The sequence below is a fragment of the Typopeltis vanoorti genome, chromosome 21 (genome assembly GCF_054136105.1).
Source record: "Typopeltis vanoorti isolate ZY-2024b chromosome 21, IOZ_Tvanoo_1.0, whole genome shotgun sequence".
Classification (NCBI taxonomy): domain Eukaryota; kingdom Metazoa; phylum Arthropoda; class Arachnida; order Uropygi; family Thelyphonidae; genus Typopeltis; species Typopeltis vanoorti.
In genome coordinates, this window is record NC_143569.1 from 58,716 (window position 1) to 83,660 (window position 24,945).

Sequence of the window (24,945 nt, forward strand, 5' to 3'; positions counted from 1 at the left end):
TGCAAAAATCATTGGATGTAACTTTTTTCATGTTTCCACCTCTTTCTCATGGAAATGGTAACAGTATAACATCGCGCAAAGATAAGGCTGATCTGGTGCATCATTCTTCTCATGTAGCCTTCAGTCAAAATCGCATCAGAAGAACTGTGAACAAACCGTAAGCCAAAAATACTTCCACTCTGATGGCATCCTACCAGATGTACTTACGATAAGTGTGTCTGAACTAATACCTCTTCTTTATCATCTATACATTATATTGTAATCAACTGGTATCCACTTTATAGCTTGGAGGCAAAGCTACATACAACGTCTTGTTCAGTGGAGAAGGTCATCAACAATCAACTTCTGGAGAACGGTAATCTAACCAATTACGATCAATATGGATTTTGTCAGTCAAGATCTGATTGGCGAAATCCAAAACAGTCTCCTGACCTACTTCACAGCCATTGGAAATATACCATGGAAAAACAAGTTTTGTTGATGATTGCACTCTCCAGTCATGTTGCTCATACCATAAACCTTGCTGTACTCAATCATCTCAAGCTTGAAGATCATCTATATCATAAGTGATCGAAACACTTAGCTTCGCCACAACCTGCAATGGTACAATGACCTAATGATCTTCATTGCTTCCAAAACAGTTTTGTGTATTTTCTCGCAAAAAATAACTAAGTTATTTTCCACTTACTTTTGATAATGCTAAACGTAACCATCTCTCTCTCTCTCTCTCTCTCTCTCTCTCTCTACATAACTTTTCATATTTCAGATCAGCTCTCTCTCTCTCTCTTTCATTGACTCTTTCCTTTAATAATGACATTAATTCTATAGGATCTTCATCTTTCTCTTACTCAGTTGTTTACACTGTGCTTACACTGCCCGACCTTGGAATACTGCTTTCATATTTCGGGAGTTCACCTAAGGCTACTCTAAAAATTCTTGATACTGCCCATCCTCCACACAGTTCAGCTTTTATTTAATTTTTATTATTTTATTTCTCCTACACACGAAAGGTAATTCGTGTGTAGGAGAAATAAAATAGCACAAAAAACAACCTATAGCACAAATGCGTCGTTAATTGATGATCTCTCTCTCTCTGACAGCCTCTCTTCAGCTGCTGTTTCACAGACGGTCAGTTTCCGCATTGTGCCTCTTCAGTTATTTCAAACAGTCACTGTCCATTATACTCTTAATTTCTGCTAAACCTACAGGGTCAAAGTAGAAACTACCCAGCATTCGTTTATAGTTGAACTGCTGCAGATTCAGCAGTTACCCATAGTCATTTTTCCTTCCGGAAATCCACCTTATTTCTGTAGAACAGCCTTTTACAGACGGTTGTTCTACAGAAATCAGGTGTAACAGCTTTTTCACATGAAGTGTTCCTACGTACTATAACCTCCAGCTCTTTGAAGAATTTTAACCGATTACTTTGTTCTTGACCAAAGACCACACACGGGATTTATTTACTGTAGGCTTTGTTGCCTTTAATGTGTTCTATTCTTACTTTTGACAACATTCAAATTTCTGTTCATGTTGAGATTACTCTTCCTGGTATAATTATCTTCCAGCGAGTCTTTCTTGGCATAAACACATTACGAATTTTGCTCTTTTACCATCGAAAAAAATTAAGTTTTCATTTTTTGAAAATGTTACTCCGCCTCTAAATTGCTGTTAACATATATAAATCACAAATCCGTCCAACCATAGGATACTGTTCGCACATTTACTGGAGTGCATCACCACTCACCAATTTACACTCATCGCTTTTAAGCGGTCCAGTTTCTTCTGCTTATTTATTTATTTATTTTTTCCTGCAAATATATTTAGATGTTTAGAGTTAAGCATAAATTGGCGTCTGTGAGTTCTCTACTCTTTTCTAATTCTGGTAAAACGTTTTTCTGAATCTATTCAACACGCCACATTTAAACATCATATTCTTAGGAGTCGAAACAATTTTCTTTCTGTTCTCTCTCTCTCTCTCTCTCTCTCTACTGCAATCGTTGCACAACCTTCCATCTCATTTATTTATATATGTGACTCCCGCCGACGAACGTTTACAAATAATTGGTACATTATTTATAATATGTGTAGTGTGTGTAGGCTCGCGAGTTCTTTTATTATTTTTTTATCATTTTATTTATTTGTTTTCACACAATCTGCAACCCTGCTCTAGAGACCAAATAAATACGGAATTTTTCAAGTCACGTCAAGGTTTTAGTAAGTGGGATGTGATCTCCGGTGATGAAATTCATCTCCCAACTAAAAGCAATCACAAACTACTCATGCCCACTGTTGGCTCTGAACTCGCAGCCTCGTGACTGGAGAGAGTATACATGCTTGATGATCACTCGGACAAACCATGCCAGATCATTTCCGAATTGTTACCATCCGCAGGATCACTAATGTACTACATATACCAATAATTAATAATAAAGTGCAATTTGGTCTTGTCTCATATTAATTAGAAATTTTCATAGGTTCGGTTTTGCGCGTTTTTTTTTTTTAATTGTTTCACATAACAAATAACGGAGTTTATTTAAACATGGACCACGACTACACAGGCTCATACTGCCTAAATTGTAATTTGCTAATCATATTTAATGATAAGAAGATTGAACTATTCATTGCTATTAAGAAAATGCTTACCTTAGCAAAGCTTCAAACGCTTGCGATTTAACATCTGGTATATAAATATTGTTTCTACCTGATAGCTCATTACAGATCATTGCTTCAAAAACAACACTTGCGGGAGCAACGATAACTTTATGCACAGGAAACGTTGTCCTGTCTTCGCCTACATCAACAGTGAATTTAATATCAGAATATTTTCCCGATATTAATAGTGAGGCCATTCTCTCCGTTAAAGATTTTACTGTAATAAGAAAATATAAAATAAAATAAATACATATAAAATTATAACATATGCAACATGAAGGTGAGCTATATTTTATCTTCAAATATATGTTAAGATTCAGGAAATGTTAATTGACATCGCAGAGATGTACATTATTTTCCAAATGCAAATATTAATTTACATTAACAAGCAAACCAGAACACCGTGGTTCCTAACCATAATACAAGTGTACCGGTTCGCTTTAGTTGGGTAGAGAATAAGCTCTCTCTCTCTCTCTCTCTCTCTCTCTCTCTCTCAAAGTATAGAAAGAAATGTCGACGTATCGATAGTGAGGTATTAAACAGCATTGAAAATAGCTTAGTTTCGCTGATACTAAAATTAATAGAGAAAGCCATTGAAATTGCAACATGCTCAACTCGTTAAAGATCACATTAATCGAATCTAAAGAAACAGGGTAAAAGAAATTCTGTAAGCAACTGCAGACCTATAGCTACACTACCAATCATCAACCAAACTATGGAGTGGGTAGATCTTAGCAAATTCGCAGCATATACAGAAATGTTCATATCATCCCAAAGTACGAAAACCGCTGTTTTTATATTTTCACCATAAGAAGTATCAACGAAAAATTAGAAATGATAATATATATATATATATATATATGTATAAATTCACACAAAGAAGGTATAAACAGCTGAACTTCTACCAATTAACTCCGAAATGTTATATTATTCGAAGTAATCACAGAGATAATCTTGAATGGCAAGCAATTTCAAATATAATGTTGGGGAGAAATATCAGAACGGGGGATATGATAATGAGACTTATTTTCTGCTGTAGTCCAAAAGAAGTCCTGCTAACAAACAAACAGAGGAATTTGTCGAATCATTAGAGAAGTCAGCTGACCTAAAGAAAGAATAAACGTTGGTACTTTTTGATTTAAACAACATACAAAATAATTACTAGAAGTATAGAAATGTGTTGTCAAAATTTGTAGAAAAGAGCATGGGTAATGATATTGGTAAGAACTTGATAGATTTCTTTTCACTCGCCTTGAAAGAAGAAGCGAGAATAATATCCCATTGGGAATGCTATTCGATAACATCATAGTTATCTTGACGCTGATTGAGGACGCAAGAGTACCAAGGGGATTTCAAATAGGAAGTGATGAAAGTTATGTTTCTTTTAGAGGCGAACTCCAGGTTCAAGTGTATAAATATTGAAGGAGAAAACAAAGAGTTTGAAAGAAATAATGAAACCTTATAGACTCACTGGAAGACTTCCAAGAAAGTCAGAGAGGAATGTGATGAAACTGTCTACCAGGGGGAAACAATGAAAACTCCATTGTAAACTACTCAGAACGTTATTGAGGCAATCGTGGAAAAGAAGTAAATTTATATGGACTGATAGAGAATTTGTTCACAAAACACTAGGCTAATGACATTGTTAGCATGCAGGAATACACTATTTGGCAATAATTGTCCGGACACTTCAGCAATTTACAATTGATACCACCAGATAACACTGCTTAAACCAATATTAACTTATATATCTGAGAAACGGGTTAAAAGAAAAACAGCTGATCAAAAATTGGATACCTCAGATATGAGAGTTCTGAGAGAAAAATAGGGAATGAACACAAGGCAGAATCATATTAATATGAATAATTTCGGTAGGAACTTGACATTGTTAGCATTCAGGAATACACTACCTAGCAATAATTGTCCGAACACTTTAGCAATATACAATTGATACCACCAGGCGAACCATAATATTGGGTATGTCAACATTGGCTTCATACCATTCCATAACAGCTGCAACTTGGTGGCATAGGAAATTGTCCTCTTGATAGTAAAACCATCCGTTTCATAAAAACTCCACAATGTAGGCAGCACCTTATTATTCAAAATATCAAGGTACTGAGCTCCCTTCATAGAGCCACGGACAACGACCAGTGGTCCCACTCCAAACTAGCTGAATACATCCCACATCATTACTCCTCCACAATCAAACTTTACAGTGGGAACAACACACTGTGGTAACAAGCGTCACCAGGCTGCCTCCATGCCCACACGCTGCCATCAGAATGGAAACGGTGAACCTCGATTCATCTCTCCAGAGTACCGTTTCCTACTTACTGGTCAATTGTTCACTTCACACACTCTTTGCACCAAGCCAGATGAGCAGCCTTGTTAGTTATTATGATGTTCCGTTTGTGTGCCGCTTCTCTTCCGTGGAAACCTAGTAAATGAAGTACTTTCCGTACAGTATTAGTGTCACTGTGGTGTTACTGGAGCTCTGGAACTCATGAGGGATGATTTGTGCCGATTTTAGCAGGTTTTGCGTACAACCCATTTTAATATCCTCCTGTCCCTGTTAGTCATTTTCGGCTGCCTCCTGGATGTTCTCTTGCACTAGTGATACCAGAACGTCTCCATTTGTTAATACATCGCCTTAGGTTGATTTTAAATGCTCCAGTTGAGCACCAATAGCCCATATGGACATGAGACTAATGTGAACAGCTCACGATGACACCTCTCTCGACGTCAGTGGGTTCACGTCGTGTTTCCAACTGCTTCCATCATTACACTGTTTTTATATTATTTTCACAAACCTGGAATGTTCCATAACTTCAAATAACAGGAGTGTCCGGACAATTACTGGTAGATAGTGTATCTACCAGTGTGTAGAGCTAATCTGAGATTGTATGATAGCTTAAGCAAAATAGGAGAACAAAGTTCAGCAAAGCAATAGGATGGCAATTAAAAACCAGTAAATGATCTTAGTATATTAATTACGGTAGAAGTGCCTGAAATGCTAAAAATAGAATATCTGACGATGCTGAAGTCCTTACAGGTAAGAGACTAATTTCGAGGCAATTTTTGAGTAAGATAGTATTTAAACTTTTCATTAGTACTATCACAGTATCCTTTACACACTGGACTTATAACTTTATTGCTTTGGGGATAATTTCAAATGACTAGCTGTTGTCATCTGTTCCAAATGTGTTTATTTTCAATCTCTAGAATTTATATTCCCATATAATTTCATTTCTCATTTCTGATATTGCCATAAGAAATCAAACGTATGGTTGTTTGACTACATGAGAGTATTGCTTATTGTGTTCCAAATGTTTATATCTGAATTTTAGTACTATATCTTCATTTTTTTACTTTCAATGACTTTTTCGACAATATGTTCTTATGTGGTTTTGCAAATTTGGAAACCGAATTTCATATCCAAGTTTCAGGCATGCATTTTTCAGCCCTATTTTACTTATGTTTATAGGTCTGTGTTAATCGATCTTGTTGCAAGAATTTTAGATATGGTATGCTGTTTCCGCATAATCTTCGCGCAGTCCGCTTTTGCAATAATTTCAGTGTTTTCCATTATATTCTTTTATAATGTATGTTCTTGAACAGCAGTTATCACACTTTCCGTTTCTCTCTTGACAGTGGCCTGTAGAGGCCCTTACAAAAAAACAAAAAAAAGGGGGTGGGCCTGTCAACTTTCCATTCAATGTTCTGCAAATATACTGCAGAATTTATTCAATATTCTGATCAAAACGATCAGACGTTTTTTGTTATTTATCTCTTCTTATTTCTCCTTCTTTTGCCTCTACTATATTCATTACTTTTTGTTTCCTTGAGTTACTGTATGTGAAGGCAAAGCCTTCACATACAGTAAAATACATAGAAAAATCTCAAGAAAACTCGCAAAAGATTCTTATTTCCCAAACGTCGCTTACGCCTAGCAAGCATGGCTTATGTGTCGTAAGTAGAAATCATATAAAACATCATTCAATGCTATATTTCTATTTGGTTTGCTTTTTCTTTGCTTGACTTGTAAAAGTCTGCGTGCTTCTTTATTTTTTATTAAGGACAGATATAATTCTATTTACATGTCTCCTTGTATGCAAGGCATAGATAATTGCCATGCTTTATAAAGACTTGCAATAAAACTCATATTTTCCCTGTCAGTTATACCTACTGTGCGTCTGATTATAGCTACGTACCGACTGTTAATTATTAAAGTAGCTTCCTCCATCAAATTTAAAACGTATCTCTTTTCGAATATTCAGAGTTGTTTTATTTGATTTCTGGTTGAAAAATATCGTCTTATTTAAGATTTCTAGGTATTTGTAAGATTCTTCTTGTGCTAAGTTTTAATTATACTTCCATATGAAAGTATTGTTTTGCTATGACCTAAAACCAGAGATATGGTTTCGTATTTATAAAATCTAAATTCCATGCAGTTGTCCTTACTGAACTTTTGAACTGTATTGAGTAGAGAATCAGGATTTCTGAGTGATTTCCATATAGGTTTTGATCACCCATATGCACTAAATACGTTACTTTCATGCCTGCTTTAAATTTTTATATAGTCAAATTTTCCTTAGAATTAGCGTTAGATAAATCAGTGCTTGGTAAACAATAGAAATGAAAATGAATCCATTTTGAAAATTTTTCACACACGCGCGCGCACACAAACACAACCCAAATTGTCTACCTTGATTTATAGTTCGGTTTTCATGTAGATATAACTGCTGCCAGAAATTTTCAGTTTTCATTAAAAGTCAACATTTTTAAAGTTTTTGACCTGTTTCTTTTTAGTGTACGTATTGGAAAGAAGTGAAAGGCTTCATTCTTATCAAGTGCAATACATAAAGTTGATTTTGTTCTTTATAACTTTCACAATTAATTTAACATATGGTTCTTTGATTCGATTCCGTCTCTGCAACAACTGCTTTATTTAACAGCCAGTGACTAATGCTTAAATGTTGATGACAGCAAGTAAATAGACGGTAATAACTTGCAAGAGCTTCTTTATCTTTCAAAATCAGAAATGTCTTTTTGGTAGTCATCTTTAACTTTTAACAACTGTAACTGATTTTGTTTGCAACTTCTGTTACAATGTTGTGCCAATGAATCATGAGTGCTGGTCATGTATTTAACCCAAACGCCATTCAGTTTATCTTTGCCAGTGCACTTCTGTTCATGATATTCTTGGTTTTACTTTTAACCTTGTTATTTTTATGGCATCGTCATCTATCTGTTGCTTGTTCAAATGAACAACGTTATCATAATATCATGTTCTTTGGATATCACCATATTTGCTATGTTATTTTGGATTTTTGTCATTGTTATTTTATTTTATTTGGGGGGGGGATTATTCCACATATGCTTCCAAAAATTATAGTTTATTATGTATTTAAGCGTTCAAATCTGGATGTATTCCATCAATATTTGTTGAAATTGATGTCGAGTTGTCTTGCCCTGAATATTTTGTCTCTGAGCTATCATTGCGAATGGTCATTTTTCTGTCACAACAATTCTGTTTTAATCCATGTGATACTTCACAATCCGATTTGTATCAAGGTGGTTGTATTATCTCCTTAAAAGAATGCATGTGATCTTTTTTCTGTTTAAATTTCCCTGTTCATTAAACTGGTGACATCTACTCGATGCTTGATTTTATTTGATTTCAAACGCAATTTCCACTTTGGGTACCTCATTTTGGTTTGTTCACCTTTCTATGAAATACCCAAGATCTTTCGTATCTACTTCTAATTTCTTTTGAATCTTCAAGTTGCAGTAGTGGAAATTATTTCTACTACCAAATTCTTGTTTCAGCTTTGTTTCGGTGTCAGTAGCCACTGTTTTGATTTGATGTTTAGCATCAGTTCTATAATGATGTCTCGGTTATTGCCGTCTAGCCTTTAAGTGATATTCTTGGTAATCCTTTGAACCACATGTATTCAACAAGTATATAGTAACTGTTCCTTTTATTGGACTTTTAGATGCTTCAAATTCTTGGTTGTATTTAGCAGTAATCTTTACATTTCTTCAATTAATAATAATAATAATAATAATAATAATAATAATAAATTATGGCTGGATATCACAATGTCCACCCATAATTTAGCAGAGAAGGTAAACTACGTGCACACTATTTTAAAACATAGTACATGTTTTAAAATAGTGAATAGGATAAACAAATTATCTATACTGAAATTTTTTTCTATACTGAAATTATCTATACTGAGTGTTTTGTCAAGAACAGGGTTTGGCGCTGTAGCTCATGAACAACAGGCAATAAATGGACTACATAATTTAGTCTTCTTCTCTGGGCAAGTAGGAAAAGAGAAACTGAAAAGCCACTAGAAAACAATCAAATACAGAGAGTAAAAAATGAACTTCATCTGAAAAAATGATGCAAGCTTATTATGAATTAAATCCACTATTAAGACTATAACAAAAAAAAAAAAAAATATATATATATATATATGACATTTGCAAACAGAAATTCCTGAGAAGGAACAATTAAAATTTATTGTAAGTTTCCAGTGATATCATGAAGAACTGAAAAGGCAGTTGTCCCTAAAGCCTACTAACATGAATCAAATAAAGTTATACATTTGAGAATATTTCCTGAATGCAGATAATCCAGAAATGACCAACAAAATCAATTCAATGATAAACATGAACTGAGATGTGTGACTATAGAACAAATACGGAGCACCAAAGACAAAACAGCGACCACCGAATCTGAAACAATAGCTGACTACAAGATTTAAATGCAGTATTGAGTAATACCAAATTGGACTTAAAAATAGTACATATAAAAACCGTTGGATACTATACATACAATCTGCTGTATAATGTTGCAGTTGTGGTCACAAAAGAAGCATACATAAAAGATGGATACTGAAGATGCTCCAAAAGAAATTAGGTCTATATTCAAAAATAAACACTTCTAAGTTTTATAGAATTTAAACGAACACTTTATCAAATAGAGATCAAGAGCAGCTTTATAAAGCGATTCGAGGCCAAAAGTATCAGTAGAATTAAATTTAAAACCACGAAAACGTAAGCAACAATAGTTCAAGAGCTGTCTTATAAAGTGATATAATCTTGATCAAAATTGATTTCTGAAGAGTCAATATAAGAAATAATTATTATTTTGACAGTAAAAAGGATCATTCACTATGAAAGCACACATACACTATGGAAGTAAATACAAAACGTTAAGTGCAATACATATCAACATCAATGTTTATCAAAATATTAATTTGAAATTCTTATCCAATGATGAACACCCAAACTCAGAAGAAGCAAACATGTTTTGTAAATTAATAATAATAATAATATATATATATATATAAAAAAAAAAAAAAAAAAAATATATATATATATATATATATATATATATTTTTTATTTTTATTTTTTAATTATCACACAACATATATATATATAACCCCCCCCCCTGGCGCCTACGGCACCCGACTGTTCCGAACTGATAGGCCGGTTCTCCTTGAATTCCGATGACTCGAATTTTGAAGACTCAAAAGGGGGTTCCTCCCCCTGGCGCCTACGGCGCCCAACCCCCAAGTTCCGGACTGGTAGTCCGGTTCTCCTTGAATTCTGATCACTGGAATTTTGAAGACTAGAAAGGGGAGTTCACCCAACCCCCCGAGTTCCAGACTGGTAGGCAGGTTCTCCTTGATTTCTGATGACTCGAAAGGGGGGGTTCTGCCCCCATCCCTGGCGCCTAGAGTTTCCCCTGAGAGTCGAGTCTTCAAAAGGGGGGATACGCTTCCCTGGCACCTACAGCGTCCAAACATCCCGAGTTCCGGACTGGTAGGCCGGTTCTCCTGAATTCTGATGATTCGAATTTTGAAGACTCGAAAGGGGGGTTTCGTCCCCCTGGCGCCTACGGTGCCCAAACCCCCCACCCCCGAGTTCCGGACTGGTAAGCCGGTTCTCCTTGAATTCTGATGACTCGAATTTTGAAGGAAGGGGGTCCTCCTCCTCCTCGTGCCTAAGGCGCCCCCCACGAGTTTCGAACTGGTGGGCTGGTTCTGCTTGAATTCTGATGACTCGAATTTTGGAGACTCGACACTCAGGGTAGCCCGTGAGTTTCAAATCGTTTCAAAAAACGTGACATAAAAAGACTTATCATTATATATATATATAATATAAATAATACTGGGTGTCCCAAAATTCACGCAAGAAGTAATTTTGATAGAAAACACAGGTTTTTAATTAAAAATTGTAATTTCTTCTTGATTCATAAAGTACACTGTATAGGGTTATGCATGGAATAGCATATCGGGTAAATGGCCTCCACGGCTTTGCTGGCACATACGCACTCTTTTGTCGAAAATTTCCATGACCGTTTTGCATAAATGTGGCTGAATTTCGTTGATACAGCGCTCAATTTCCTCCTTCAAGGCGTAGGTGGTCGTGGACTTGTTGGTATAAACCTTAGACTTCAAAAATCCCCAAAGAAAAAATGTCCAACGGTGTTAAGTCACATGATCTGGGCGGCCAATTCTGATCACCAAAACGGGAAATTACACGACCAGGAAATGGCTCGTGCAGTAATTGAATTGTTTCTCGGGCTGTATGGCATGTGCACTGTCTTATTGAAACCACATGTCGTTCACATCCATATCTTGCAAGTTAGGCACAAAAAAACTGGATTATCATGTCGCGATAGCGAGCACCATTAACTGTTATTGCCTTACTAGCCGCATTTTCGAAGAAGAATGGACCGATGATGCCTCCAGCCCAAAATCCGCACCAAACAGTGACACGTTGTGGATGCAATTGTTTCTCAACAATCACTCGTGGATTTTCTGAACCCCAAATGCGACAATTTTGTCGATTAACGAAGCCATCAAGATGAAAATGAGCCTCATCGCTGAAGATGATTTTGTTCGAAAAATAAGCATCCACTTGTTGTTGTTCCTTAATCCATTCAACGAACTCTCTTCGGTGTGTGTGGTCAGTAGGCTTCAGTTCTTGAGTCAATTGAACTTTGTAAGCATAAAGATGCAAATCTTTCGTGAGAATACGCTGTAGAGAGCTTCTCGAAATGCCCAATTCAAGACCACGGTGCCGAATTGATGTTCCTGGACTCAGCAACACTCTCACGAACTGCTTCGATGTTTTCTGTTGAACGACTTGTTGAAGGACGGCTAGAGTGTATAAGATCACTAATTGATCCAGTTTCCTTGAATTTTTTAATTAATCTTTTCACAGTTGATGAAGTTAAATCACAGTTCCGACCATATTTTGTACGAAAATTGCGAACTGTAGCTGCCAAACCTTCATTATTTTTAAAATATTGCTCAACAATGAAAATGCGTTGTTCTTTCGTGTAGCGCTCCATTTTAATAACCCAGAACTGTCAGCTCTCACGCTGTCTTTTTTTCCTCGTTGGCAACACTTTACCGCACAAATGGCGCTAAATTTAAATCTTGCGTGAATTTTGGGACACCCTATATAAATGCTAACTGGATAGAAGATGTTGTAAAGCAATCGAACAAGATTCAGATAAGGAAAATCTTTCTTAATTGAAATGGTTCGAATTTAAGGAAAGAAAGATAAGAAGCGCGGCCCCAAATCATGTGAAGTGCATGGCTTTTGGCTGAAATAACTGATCAGCCTTCACGCACAACCAAATGAACAGTTTTAAAACCTACAGAAAACAGGATCAGCTAAAAGGTGTATGAAAACCAGAAAGATGTGCCGTATTTTGAAAGATAAAGCAGCTATTTCTAATAATTATCGACGAAAAAATTGCTCGCGAGACTCCGTAGGCCAGTTAGTATAGCCGAGCTGTTTGGTTGCAAAGTCCCGGATTCGAAACCCGTCTAAGATGGGCGGAATCTTTTTCAGGTCTTTTCAATAAATGGTGAGTAAGCCGGTCTTATACGGGGTAGAGGGTTTTCTTCTCAAAAAATCGGGTTTTTTGGTCCCTCAGAACAGACAAACTGATCCCGTGAAGTCACAGTTCTATAGCCACAAAATACTTACCTGTAGAAGGATGCAGCAGAGGATTGACAAGCCAGCTGCATTAAAATGCTTGAAGTTCCTAATCAGGGACCTCCACCAGACTTGGATGGAAAAGAAGAGGATGTTTGGGAAATAGCTTGCCAACAATATTTAAATAATTCACTGGACCACTATCAAGTCCGATTAATTAGCATTTATAAGGTTATAAGCATCTTCAGATTGAACGAAAAGAACTTCAAAGGAACACGAAACCAATTTTTAATTGGCAAAGTGATTTTTGATAAATTTGAAAAGGTGGAAATAAACTTGTATTTTTCATGGATTGATTTCAAGAAAGCTTTTGTCTCTTTGCTACATATAGGAATTTTTGGAGCAGGGAAAAAAAAGATCAGATAGTTTCCAGCAGCAGCGGTTTCCAACTTATAATCTTACTGTTATAAATAGCAGCTTTTCTCTTAGCACATTATCATAACTCTTTTCCCTAACTCCAATCTTAAATGTAGATCATTGTTGAATTCTGGTGGTTTCTCAGCTATCTATCTGACAGAAAAAATCTCATCCTCTCTGTTTGGCCTGAAAGAACTTTATTTATCCTAAGTTTTTCTTCAGCAATTTGTGTTAACCACTTCTGAAGTATGCTTAGCAAAAAATCTTAATTGAGAAAGTCAATGTAGAAATTTCTTTGTAAATCTCACATTCAGTTACATTTCTCATACGTACGTCATCCTGAAAATGCGTACATCATCATCCATCATCTCAGATTTTAAGCTATGGGATCGCTTAAAGATCTAAGCTATTTAAATGGGAAAAGACGTTCAAACTGCTTCTGAACTAGCGTCGAATACTTTCATTCTCGTAGTGTATTTTTCTGGACGGTATCTCGCTGGATACTGCAAGAACGAGGATAGAGTGAAATTTGTTAACAACTCAAGTGACCAAATTTTATTCTGTTTTAGCTTAAACCAAAAAAAAAAAAAAGATTTGATGGTCAGCATGAAAAAATTGACATTCAGGCTGAAGCTTTGAAGCCTCTCGCATTAAACAAGGACCCCTGCTCTTTCCCTCAAGGATCCGGGGAAGAACAGGGCAAACTCACTAATGGAAGCTCAAACGCCAGCAGAAATAAAGATAGCATCATCAACAAAAGAAGTACTGTATGAATTAAAATAAGTGGAATTGGCCTAATGGTATTGCCAAGGCGAAGAAAGCGAAAACAGGCGAGATTATTAGCATAATCTCGCCTGCTTTCGCTAGTTAGTAATAATAATTACTAAATTATTAATAATTACTAAATAGTAATTAAATAATAATTACTATTTAGTAATAATAATTACTAAAATTTTACATTTAGGCAAGTAGTGATCAGTGAAAGAAAGATATAACTGTAGCATTGAGCACTAAGTCAAAAATAAACTTATTGATTATTAGAAAATTTCAAGAACAAGGTGAAGATACTGACAATTTTCAAAATAAGAAATTGTACAAAAGACATTTATTTTTGCATATTCTCCAGGAAATATTAAAGATTTTTTTGAGATAGCGGCAGAGTAGTAAATGAATAATAAGCATATAGAAATATGAGAATATTTGGATAAAAGAACGGTGCAGTCAATAACGGTAAATATCTTCTAGCTTTCTGCCCAGAAATATTCAGAAGGCGTATACCATTAAAATATTCGTAATTTCTAATACCATGTGTGAACCTAAAGCTGTGCACAAATGCATAAGACGCGAGGAATAAGAAAAGTTTTATTAACTACCTTATTTTACATTGTGATAACTTCACGGATATGAAGCAGGAGGTGATCACTATTTGATTTTGAACAGCACAAAATTGAGTATCACACTGAAAAGAAAATATATAAATGTATATGAAAGGATGCAGCCAAAGAGCTTTCAGGTGTAAACTGTTGATTCAAGCAATTCAATAAAAAAGGAAATCGCTTAAAAACAAAAACCAGATCTTGGGCCTTGAGACTTGGAAGAAATCATTGGTTGATTCACTCGGGTAGGTGATAATAATGTTTCAAAGATAGAAAAATCTAAAATTTATGGCGATCTCAAAAAGCAAAAGTGGCAGTGATGAGAAAGGAGAAAACAGATGAAATGTTACAGGCATTTAAGTTAGCAGGTGTTCGAGAAGGAAGGTCTTAGTAAGAACACAGTGAAAAATATCAAGAAAGTGGAAAAGGTTTTCGTGCCTCTTGATTACTATAAAAATTAATAAATAAAAATTATAACAGAAAACTAAAATGATAAAAACGAGCCATAAAAACTGTAAATATATTCCTGGTATAATTGTTTTGAAAGATTATTAAATTAGATGCAGTGACAGAAACAGTTGTAGAAAATATCAAAGAGGATTACTGAAGGATTACGAAGTGAAGCCTTGTAGCTCTTTATTTCAGTAATTCTTGGTACCTTTTAAGATGTGACACCTTTTGGCAACTCGTATGGCTTGTGCATCACTTCAACCTGGGTATTTTACATCTGGGTATGAATCCCACTGATGAGACCTCAACAAAGGTCGAAACCGGTCTGGGTAGTGACCTCTTCCCATAATGCATAGCATCATACATGTCCACAAGATGTGCTTTGCATTCTGGAAAATACTAAGGAAAGTGATCAGAACGTACTTCACCTTTGCTACGAGTTGCCCCTGTCCTGAAAGGTTGCAGGTTGCTTACGCTTGGATCTCCCGAAACTTTATAGTTTCTGTATTCGGCACGAAATTCTTGTAGTTTCTATAATATCCACTTAATTTGTATAATATCAAAGACAACATTCAAATGTAAGTATATATCGATTCTGGTAGTGCTGATATATATTCCAGCTTCCTTAAGTCGTTTTAAGCATAAAGAAGCTGTAGTAGATGATATTCGATCAAAAGTGTTCGAATGTGAAGGTATAAAACGTTTTACAGTGGTTGCACAGCATAATTCATAAGGGCTGGTCAGAAGGATGAATGCCGGACCACTATAACACAGGTAGCATAATATCCATCTATAAAAATGGATATCCCAATGATTATGAAAATTACTGAGTGTTCTAAGAAAGATTTTGCTATCGTACGTTTGAAGTGGCTAAGAAAAATACTGTAAAATCAACATGAGGTTACTATATATGAATGAAGAACATAAAGTGATAAATAATTTTTATTGCTCGGTGTGAGATTGTCAACACGGTTATTACAAGAAATCCTGCTTGTACCCATAAATGACATGAAAATGTTTCTGGTTTGGTTTGGAGAGAACGGTTTCCGGATTATTTCTTTAACGAACGAACAGTGGTATTAATGTACTATAGGCTTACAAGCGAGTAGAAATGCGATAAAGAATAAAATAGTATAATAAAATATGCACGCACACACACACATGCTTATGACGTGCGGGATGCTCGAATATTCCGAGACAGAGCTCACTATCTCGGTTAGTGTGTGTGTGTGTGTGTGTGTGTGTCGGTGGCCTTCCAGGGCATTTTCCTCATACGGTAGCATCTTCAACTTTCCATCTACGAATCACATAAGCAACGGTAGATTTCGGTATGCTGAGACAGGAGCAATGGCACGGACAAATGACCACTGACACCCAACTACCATCCCACGTTATGCAGAGACTATGGATGTGTACAATGCAAAATATGCACACATCCACCTTTCATTACTAGACTTACGCAGACACTCCCTGAATATTTACATCACGTATGGCAGGATCCGAAATTTGCATCACAATTAAGGTGTTCAAATACTTTTGTCACATAGGTGTATAATCGCCAGGGCCAGCTAGAGGTTTTACGGGGCCTCTGGAAAAATTTATTAGTGCGGTCCCAAAATATTTGCAAAACATAATTTATAAATATTAAATACATACTAAAATATTTCCCACATCAATACAACTCTGAAACATCAAAAATTCTATTATAAAATCTTCTTAGAAATTTGGAAGTGCGGGGCTCCTCTGAGAATGGGGCCTCACCGAGTCATGATAATCGCAAGGCTGGGCACTGTAGTATCTTATGTAAGCAACTATTAGACTTTAGCAATGAGTACTACATATGAAAATTTATCTTAACTTTCATTATATACTGTTTACAGCATTTATTTTTCATTTGTATTTCAGTCTACTGAAATGTAAGATAAATTTCAGTTCAAAGCATTCGTTTCATTTTAAGGTGTTTACAAGAAATAAATAAACATCTTAAAATAGCGGTTGTTCAGTTAGAATAATTGCTATTGCATTTTGTGTAGACAATAGCAATTTTATTCTTCCTGCACCTTCTGTGCCACTTCTGGCATGACAGTGTATGAAGAGAAAATCTTTCGTTTTTTTTTTTTTTTTTTTTGTTATTTATTATGATACTATTATTAAAAATGTCATTTGTTATGCTAGCAGTAGGTTTTTTCCATTAAATTTTAAATATTAACCTAATAAAATAATATTAACAACCCACCTCTCTTTCTGGCTGCGTTCACAATGTTCGTTTCTGTTGTTCCAGACATCATTCTGCGAAAATATAAAAATAAGTAAATAAAAAGATGTGTATTCAGAGCAAATTAACAACTAGCATTCTGATTTTTTTTGATACATATCGATTTTATATTTGCTGATTAATGCATATCATGGTAGCAAAACAAAGTAGTTAACGTTCATTGCCAATCACGCGATATCGCGGGATGCGAGTTCTCACCAAACGGCCGATCACGCATTATTGCGTGGACGTCGCTAACTAAATAAAAAAATAAAAACAATTTGGCCACCACACGAAATTCCAATTTTCAGCTTGGCAATGAAAGCGTTAAACCGAGATCTTCTCTTATCAACTGCTGTAGAACAATTAAATTTCTCATGAATAAGAAACAAGCTATAGCTACAGAAGAAATCCTAAACAAGGAATATCGTATAAGCAAATTTTATGATCATGGTCGAAATAATTATTTTTCATGTATAAATGTTAATGATGACAATATGGACGATGAAATATGCAGTGCGGCAACTAACATCTCATTTCAACAATGCATTGTGCGATATTCTACTCAAGAAAATTAACAGAAGCGTTCAGAGTTTATCGTTTAACTAATGTCATTATATGTAAATAATTAGTATTAGCAGAAATATTTATTAAAAATTATAAAAAATGTATTCCCTGATTATGTGTTCCGTTTTTGAAACTAGATTTAGAATCTCGTGTTGATATACTTAACCACATGAATAGCAAAGATTGTACTAGTTAGCTGGCTAGCTGTTTTGGTAGCTTTTTAATCATTCAGTATAACATTTTCCATGTATAAAGCATTTCTGCTCTTCAAACAAGAGGCTGTGACCTTCCACTTGGATATGAATGTCTTGAAGTGGTCAGTTATTTTCATCGTCCTTATTATTATTATTATTATTATTATGTGACAGGAAGTCCAAAGACTCATCGAGGGAGAATGTGCCACCACCATCGAATGATTAACCCCTTCTAACTACTGACTGCGCTCAAACCTACTTAACTTTTTGTGAGCTATTAGTAGCAAATGCTCTACCAATCGACCAAACTCGCTGACATCACAACCTTTGTTACCGGTTACTGAAAATGTTTACTGGATTTATTTACAGAGCAAATTTTTCGAATTATACAACTAAAGTTTCCTATAATAATTTATCATACTCGTACTTTACAGCATTCAATTCATAAGCCGGATTTTCATGATTAATAATATTTCGGTAATAATAATAATAATTTTCTATTGATCTTTGAAATATTTACAGGTGCACAATAATCTTGGTAGTTCCAATATGTTCTTTTACAAATTTCAGCCTTGAAAAAATGGAAACGTTTCGACTGCCAGTCACATTTTTTTAAACTTTTATCATGTACAAATGTTTGAAAAGAAAAGAAAAATGCACCTTCTTTTCTGACACCAAGCTGTTTAAGTTTGGTAACGTGATGGGTTAAAATATCTACCGTCTCTCTGTAAAATAACCAAATTCTAACAGTCGCACTTAAAACATGACTGTTTTTTTCTAGGCTGGTGGAGGTATCTACAGATATAGTAATAAAATTATGACTTTTCAGGTGAAATCTTCTCCACTAAATATTCTGGGTGTTAATTTAATACCTGATTCCTTTTGCTTCCAAAAGTTGACACAGTTTCTTGAAATATTTGAGGGCTTGCATGAACAAATAAGACTATTAATTCGTTGAGTGGATTTTCAAAAAAAAATGTCTCTGGATAGTTTGCGGCAGCAAATTTCACAAGAAAAAATAATAATAATTTAAGTAAGACCATATATATATATCGTCTTACTTAAATTGCAAAAACATCAACGATATCCATTTATTCATTTAAATTTATACATTTATTTGAGTAAAATATTATTTACAAATTGTATTTACTGAATCTAACATACAGAAAATAAATAAAGTGAAAAATACAATCTATTTTTTGTTCCTTAATATTCTTATTGTTAAATTTGCACTGTTGTTCAAAGGTTCTTTCATGCTTGTGAAATTGCCATCATGTGGTTTTTGACAATGTGACTCTCATCTGAATGTTTGTTTATTCATTTGTGACCATTGGAAATTTGTTACTGTAGTAAAATTAACAGTTACATTTTTTTTTTTTTTGACAACACATGCTATTCCATTAGGAGAACTTTAAAAAAAGGTGATTTGATAGCTAATAATGTAATTGCATCTTTTGAAATTAATAAAGTAGAAATGATTTTTTTTCTTGTGAAATTTCTTGCCACAAACTAACCAGACTTTTTTTTTTTTTTTTTGAAAATCCACTCAATTAATTAAAAGTTTTATTTGTTCATGCAAGTCCTCAAATATTTCAAGTAACTCTTTCAACTCTTGGAAGCAAAAGGAATCGGGTATTAAATTAATAGCCAGTATTTTTCGTGGAGAAGATTTCACCTGAAAAGTGACAATTTTGTTACTATATCTGTAGATACCTCCACCAAACTAGAAAAAAAAAAGTTCGGAAACTGATATCCTGTAATTAATTAATTAATTTAGAAAGTTGTCTAATGCTACCTACTGACGTTTTCTGAGTTATCTGAAAACATTTCGTTCACATACTCAAAAACTCCAAAGTGATAATCTCTAATATCGAATAGAATGTTGGTGTCATAAAAACATAGAAGGACCGCACAAAACATCAAAAGGGAAGATATGAGTCATGAAATGACAACACGTTGGAACTTGGTAACATGGAAATTTAACTAATTACAAAGTATAATATAGAGCTAATATTTATATGAAATATAAGAAAACGCGTAACGAAGAAGTCCAACCCAAACACACGATTTCTCACCTAGGTACCGCAAAATAGCGACCGGTAATGAAACACATCTTTAAGGTAAGATAAATGCCACACACACACAATTTATTTATTTATTTCTCAGTTATTCTGTTAGAATATGTAGTTAACTGTATTTTAAAAGTAAAATAGAGAAAAATAACCAATCAATTTGAAAGAAGAAAAAAAAAAAATATATATATATATATATATATATATATATATGAGAGAGAGAGAGAGAGAGAGCCATATCAAAAACTCCGCATCAAGAGATGTAAAGTTACCTGTCGCTGGTGGATAACTGTATTTTAAAAGTAAAATAGAGAAAAATAACCAATCAATTTGAAAGAAGAAGAAAAAAAAAATATATATATATATATATGAGAGAGAGAGCCATATCACAAACTCCGCATCAAGAGATGCAAAGTTACCTGTCGCTGGTGGATATTACTACAGGAAGTAACATGTAGCCTCAACAAAACGGCTCTTAGACTTCAACTCTATTATGTTATTTTGGACAGAACCGTGGGAAAACATAGTATGAGACAAAATGCGAAAGAAATTAACGAAACATAGAGTAACTATAAGGAAAAAAGACTCAACTGCATTTTCAGAACTTTTTTTTTTTGATGGCTATACAAGGATAGCCTTATATATATATATATATATATATATATATATATATATATATATATATATATATATATATATATATCGTACTCTGCAAAATTACAAAAATTGCAAAATCTGATACAGTGCAAAATTAATTTCTAGATAAATAGTTATAAAGGTATAAAGAAAAATGATACATGTAGACTAAGATAAAAATATTATTATGATAGGCATCCAGGGATGAAACTCACTGTCGTAGGAGTAATTAATATCTTTAAGGGTTAAGAACAGGGGCAATGTTCTGTTCATGATATCGGTTAAGGTAACGTGACCTGGAAAGTTAATTGTTGTAATAGGATTATAGTAGGGCTTATAATCCAACCGTCTTCAAAAATAGATTAGGTTTCGTGAAGGCAGTGGGATTATTGTTTATTTACTGTTGGTGTTTCGGTGTGTATGCACATGTGTTTTCTCTTTAGACTACTAGATAACTAATTCTATGTAGCCTTTCAGTTCTACGGATATGTTGTGCTAATTGTGCTTGTACAACCTCCGTAGTTCTAGTGGTCGATAACTGGTTGGTTGTATGCAAGATTATTGATCAGACTAGTTTACAGTAATCATTATTGAAGTAGTTTTTAAGTTGTTATTATCTGTCATTATTAGTTTTTACCTTTAATGGCCTCACATAAAATTTGATAAAGTTAAAATTTTATGTAGGCCATTAAAGGAATTGTATCTCCATAGAGCAGTGGAAATTATTCTTTTGGAACGCTTCTAATTTGGACAGGTGACTGCTTGCAGTGTTCATATAGGCTGTTATTATTTTATTAGTAAACAGCATTGTTTCACAGATGCTATGATAAATAATTTTCTTAGTGTTGATTAGTGTCATATCCTTTATTTGAAACAATTTGGCTTCAAAAATGCGATCTTTCTTTTGAAGGATTTTGATGTGTTTGGCCCATTTAACGTAACTGTCGATGTGAAGTCCTAAGTATTTAGTACAGGGTATCCCATGAATTTGTAAATATTTCAATAATTCATAAAAATCGGAAAAATTGGTATATTAGAGTGCGGTTTGCAAGAAAGTAAACTGCAAGTAGGGGAGGGGGCATTTTTGATGGGCAAAAAATTTTAGTTTACACCTTTACCGATAGAGGGCGACTCTACTGATGACTGTCAGAATGGCTTTGAAAACTTATTTAGTCATATGTAGGTAAGCCGTTACATATTACTACAGTAATTGTTTGTTTAACGTGTCCACTGGCACAAACAATTGCATGCTGCAAGCTGGTGAGAATGCATTTGCAGAAACGTGGAGCATATCCGGGTGGATGCAAGCAGGCTTTGCAGCGAATGGCATCTTTTTAAATCCACTAAGGCAGATAGGCTGTTCAGGTACGCTCGGGACTTTTAATAACCTCACAGCCAAAAGTCTACTGGTATCAAGTTCACAGACCGAGGGGGGGGGGGGCTATGCGGAATTGCAATTATGGCTAATGAGTCGTTCTTCACCAAATGTTCTTGACCAACTGCTTCAAGGGAGATGCAATATGAGGTTGTGCCCTGTACTGCATGAACATGACTGCGTGAAGAACATTTTTTCCCCCAAGCATGGTAGCACGTTATCGCGTACCAGTTACAAGTAGCACTGTGCATTTACTGATCACGTCTTCCAGCTCCTTGTTGCATATGGCTCTTCAAAGAAAAAGGGACCAACAATGATGGATGCAATGAAGCCGCACGAAACAGTGAATCGTGATGAATGCAACTGCTCCTGTGTGTAGGTGACTGGATTGTCCTGTGTCCATATTTGATAGTATTTGTACAAAATATGTTGTCCAGCCATTGTGGATCTTCTGCAGCTTTTGTCAAAGCCGACATTGCGAATTCCTCCTGCTTAGAGGTATCACTTGGCAACAGCTGGTGAAGAGATTGCAGCTTCAGCTTGTATTGATACGTTTAACACACCATGAAGATGCGGAATATGGACGTTTTCGCTATGCCCGTGATTCTTATAGCTTCCCATGCACTGATCATCGCCGCTCATCGATTCTGTGGCTAGGGCGTTCATTTGACATACCACAACGCTGATACGGCTTCGGATAGCACTAGGCTTCCAGTGCGAAGGCAATCTGACAAACTTCCAGTTTCCTCAAAATGCCGTATTAGAGATTCTAATAGCATTTTGCAGTGACAGGACCTCGACCTTTCTTCATTCTTTTCTGTGTTCGAAACTTTTCAGCTGACGATTCTCTTCTTACGTAAAACAACTTCACTAGCAATGAGTTATCCACCAATGTCAGCATCACAACAACAAATCTTTCTTTTCACAAAAACATTTCTGTTTGTACCAACGACTGGGAATTTTCACGAATTCATTAGGAGCTGCCAGCAGTACACCCTGTGTTTTATGGGATTCCAATTTGCATGTATCTCACAAATGACATATGTGGTACAACACCCTCTATTGCTGAAAATTTGAACTAAAATGTTTTCCCTGCCAAAAAATTCATTCCCCCACCTTACGGTTCACTTTCGTGCAAATCGTACTGTTGTGTCACCTTTTCTTAATAACTTTGATATAGTTCGCCCACCATTTCTAGATTCCTTCTTGGCTTTGTGCCAAGAATAGTCGATTCATGCTGAAGGGGAGAAAGAAATTAAGGATGTACGAATTGGTCGCCAACATGCGAAATCACGTGCTTTCTTGTCTGTCGCTGTACTAGTACTAGCTTGATATTTGTTGTTCTCTTTTTGCATTATTTTTTTATTATTAATTTGTATGATGCATCCAGTACAGTCAATAAGTTTTATTGTTACACGTTTCAGTAGCTCTTGCAAAAGAATATTGAATAATGTGCTGACATTCTGCGAAAAAAGAATCGTCAGAAGGCCGTCTTCTTGTTCCCCTTTCTCAAGTCATAAAACGTGCAAGTGCAATTGCTGGTGTATTGGGGTCGACTGTTAAAAGAATTCGTAGGGAATCAAAAGGTGAAGGTAAGCCAAAATTTAAATCTCCTAAAAAAAAGCGCCAGAAAAAGAAAACCATCGAAACCATAGCTTTGAATGATTTTGATGTAGACGTTATAAGAAGAGCTATTCACGAATTTTACGTGGTCGAGAAAAGAGTGCCAACTGTTCCGAAATTGATTCCTGTGCTTAAAAAAAAAATTAATTTTCCTGGGAAAAGATAAACTTTGAGGAAAATACTTCATGAAATTGGATTTTGTTTTAAAAAGTCCCAGCATAAAAGGAAACTTATCATGGAGCGAAGTGACACTGTTTTATGTAGAACGCAGTATTTGCACGTATTAACACTCTACGTACATTTTTTCCAACTGTTATACAAGCAAAATAGTTACACTTTAAAAACAGCAATGTTCGTAAAAGAAAAACTAAATTTTCCGACCTGTAATAATAAACAAACTCAGTTTGTTTATTATTACATCCCAGAAGACAGACTGATTACCCTATTATCGGAATGGATTCTCCTTTTTCTGACATGCGCAGAAGTGTCGAGGGACCTCAAATCGGTGGGCGAACTATATCTATGTTCTTTACGTTTATTCGCCTCTTGGTGTCACGTGGTACTATCTGAGGGATTTGCCCTGGGGTAGAGCCAAAATCCAAATGTAACAAAGCTTCTGAGGTTCTTCTCATAAAATCCTAAGACATTTATTTGTTTTCGCTGCGCCACTTAGGACAATTAGTTTAAAGGAAAAAATCTTAAACAAGAAGCGAACACCGAGCTATACCTCAGTGACTAACAACCGTGCAATCGCGACTGTAGACACGCTACTCAAATCTCTCCCTTAGGTTCGCATATTTAGCAAGTGGTGCATCGGATAATACTAACAAACAACTGAATCAGAGTAAGCAAAAGATTTATTTAACATTCTAACATATATACAGTTCATGGAAGTCTCGGAAAGATCATTTCTAAACTACAAATTTATGTGCTATCATAGTTATCAAATACGAACAGTAAATTCTCATAACTCACATAGCATTAACAATAGAGCTGTTCTATATCACTTCACACATAAGATCCTAATTTCTCTCTTAATTAAAATCTAGTGAATATACATTATCACCTTGTATTCACATCCTAAGGTTATCACTCTTTAAATTACACTTGTCTACTTTCGCAACTTATAATTTGTTTTATTTGTTTTGTCCTAAGTTTTATCTTTGTTAAGTCCTTAGATCTTGATTCACATATCATTCATTTACACTATCTAACAATAAATTTCACGATACCGTATTATAGATATCTCCTGTGCTTGTTCCTCTCTTTACTCATCCTTTGACCCTCAAATTGATTTCTTTGTGCTGGGATTGGCACCTGAAATTCCTCGATTATATGCTGGCCCATTCGTTTCAG

The 24,945-nt window shown here is 35.1% G+C and overlaps 1 protein-coding gene across 1 annotated transcript in view; it reads right to left on the reverse strand.

The window, feature by feature from the left end:
• The window catches only part of LOC150094594 (BTB/POZ domain-containing protein 6-like), a 35,803-nt gene extending 13,361 nt beyond the window's left edge, over positions 1 to 22,442 (reverse strand). The window contains exons 1-3 of the mRNA XM_090411596.1: positions 22,222 to 22,442; positions 17,105 to 17,157; positions 2,644 to 2,869 (exon numbers count right to left, since the gene is read on the reverse strand). Of these exons, the coding sequence (XP_090267722.1) occupies positions 2,644 to 2,869; positions 17,105 to 17,157; positions 22,222 to 22,442 (500 nt within the window). The remainder of the gene's footprint in view (positions 1 to 2,643; positions 2,870 to 17,104; positions 17,158 to 22,221) is intronic.
• Between the last annotated feature and the right edge of the window lie 2,503 nt (positions 22,443 to 24,945).